Source organism: Acanthamoeba castellanii, assembly GCF_000313135.1.
Source record: "Acanthamoeba castellanii str. Neff unplaced genomic scaffold scf7180000083357, whole genome shotgun sequence".
Taxonomy (NCBI): Eukaryota; Discosea; order Longamoebia; family Acanthamoebidae; genus Acanthamoeba; species Acanthamoeba castellanii.
This window is the reverse complement of record NW_004457701.1, coordinates 1,606-3,673: the sequence shown is the minus strand read 5'-3', so window position 1 is coordinate 3,673 and position 2,068 is coordinate 1,606. Positions and strand designations below refer to the sequence as shown.

At 57.3% G+C, this 2,068-nt stretch overlaps 1 protein-coding gene across 1 annotated transcript; it reads left to right on the top strand.

Annotated features, from left to right (window-relative positions):
• Positions 1 to 137: 137 nt before the first annotated feature.
• ACA1_302400 (acylCoA dehydrogenase domain containing protein) lies at positions 138 to 1,947 on the top strand (the record flags this gene model as incomplete). The annotated part of the gene is made up of 8 exons (XM_004355417.1): positions 138 to 233; positions 305 to 406; positions 497 to 671; positions 762 to 890; positions 1,003 to 1,129; positions 1,260 to 1,372; positions 1,498 to 1,721; positions 1,797 to 1,947. Coding segments are annotated over 8 exons (1,117 nt in total), but the record flags the coding sequence as incomplete, so codon positions are not given.
• Positions 1,948 to 2,068: the final 121 nt, after the last annotated feature.

Below are 2,068 nucleotides of genomic sequence, written 5' to 3'. Positions count from 1 at the left end.
GCCGTGCCTCGTACCTCCTCCCCCTCCCTCCGCATGCTGGTTGGGTCGGCTCCCGTTCCCACCAGCTTCCCAGCTCATAAATAATAAATAATAAATAATAAATAATAAAAATGTTATTATTTCTTTTTAATTTAGCGTCCGACTTTCTGGGGTTCGAGGAGCTGCTCGGTCCCGAGGAGCGCCAGTGGCGCGACAAGGCCCGCGCCTTCGCCCAGAACCACGTCGCCCCGATCGTACACATTGTTCTTTTCTTTTCTTCTAATGTCACCGCTGACCCGTCGCTCGGCCACGCGTGTTCGTGCAGATCGACAAGTACTATGAGAAGGCCGAGTTCCCCTTCGAGCTGCTGCCCAAGCTCAAGGAGCTCGGCATCATGGGCGGCACCATCAAGGGCTATGGCTGCCCCGTACCTCAGCCTTCCTTACCTGTCGTGCGTGTGTGGTTCCGGTCAAGACTGACGTCCATCACACACACGGCACACACGACACACACACAGGGCATGTCGTTCATGAGCGCGGCGATGGTTGTGCTGGAGTTGGCGCGGGTGAATTCGGAGTTCGCCGGATTCTTCATCATCGTGACCTACCTGGTCATGCTGTCCATCGAGCAGTGCGGCAGCGAGGAGCAAAAGCAAAAGTGGCTGCCTCGCCTGGCCAGCGTCGACGCTGTCGGTATACTCTCTCCCCATCCAACGTTCGTTGATTTACCGTAAAATACTGATTGTCGTGCGTGTCGTTGTATGTGTGTGTCGTGTGGCGTAGGTTCGTTTGGACTGACTGAGCCCGGCGCGGGCAGCGACGCCAGCGGTCTGCAAACGACCGCCAAGAAGGTGGCCGGCGGCTGGAGGCTCAACGGCCAGAAGCGATGGATCGGCAACGCCACCTTCGCCGGTACGCCTCCTGCGACCTTTAGCCCAGCGCGCCGCTGGCATATGACCTCATCAACTCTTTCTCCCCCTCTTTCGCACTCACACCGCCGCACGCACGCACACACGCGCAACAGATGTGATTATCATCTGGGCGCGTAACGAAGAGACGGGCGAGGTGAACGGCTTCCTCGTGGAAAAGGGCACCAAGGGCCTTCGCACGGAGAAGATCGAGAACAAGATGTGCTTCCGCTGCGTGCAAAAGTACTCGCCTCCTCTCTGCGCTGAAAAGCCACTTATTCATTTTTATTTTTGCGATATGATTATTTATTATTTATGGAAATGTTTATTTATTATTTATCACTTATTATTTATCACTTATTCTCTTGTGCAGCGCGGACATCTACCTGGAGGACTGCGTGGTGCCCGAGAGCGCCCGGTTCCCCAACGCCGACTCGTTCCTGAAGGGCACCGCGGGCATCCTCTCAGCTTCCCGCATCTTTGTCGGTACTCTTTCTGCTCTTTATGTCGTGTGTCGCGTATGGTGCGTGTGTGTGTGTTGCGTTGTGTGTGTCGTGTGTGTCGTGTGTCGCGTGTGTCGTGTCGTGGACTGACCGAGAGAATATGCGAAGGTTGGCTTCCGGTGGGTCTGGCGATGGGCTCGTACGACGCGGCGCTCAAGCACCTGAAGGAGCGCCAGCAGTTCGGCAGTCCGCTGGCCGCGTTCCAGCTCATGCAGGAGAAGCTCGTGCGCATGCTGGCCAACGCCCAGGCCATGTACCTCATGTCCTGGCGCCTCTCCGAGCTCTTCGTCAAGCATGGCCAGGTCACTCGCGGCCAGTCCTCCCTCGTCAAGGTACTCATCGCTCGACGCTTCAAGCCGGCGCACGACACACACACTCACGAGAACACACACACACACGGCACGCAGGCGCACAACACGCTGAAGGGACGTGAGTGCGTGGCACTGGCACGAGAGGTGCTGGGCGGCAACGGCATCATCTACGACAATGTGGTGGCGCGCCACTTCCTCGACATGGAGGCCGCCTACACCTACGAGGGCACTTACGAAGTCAACGCGCTGTACGTTACCCCCCCCCCTCTTTCCCTCTCCTTCACCTCTGGCCCTACGCCACACGTTTGTGGTTGTTTCTCCCTGGGCCGGTATTGATCGTCACACTGCCCTGTGACACGCCACATTAC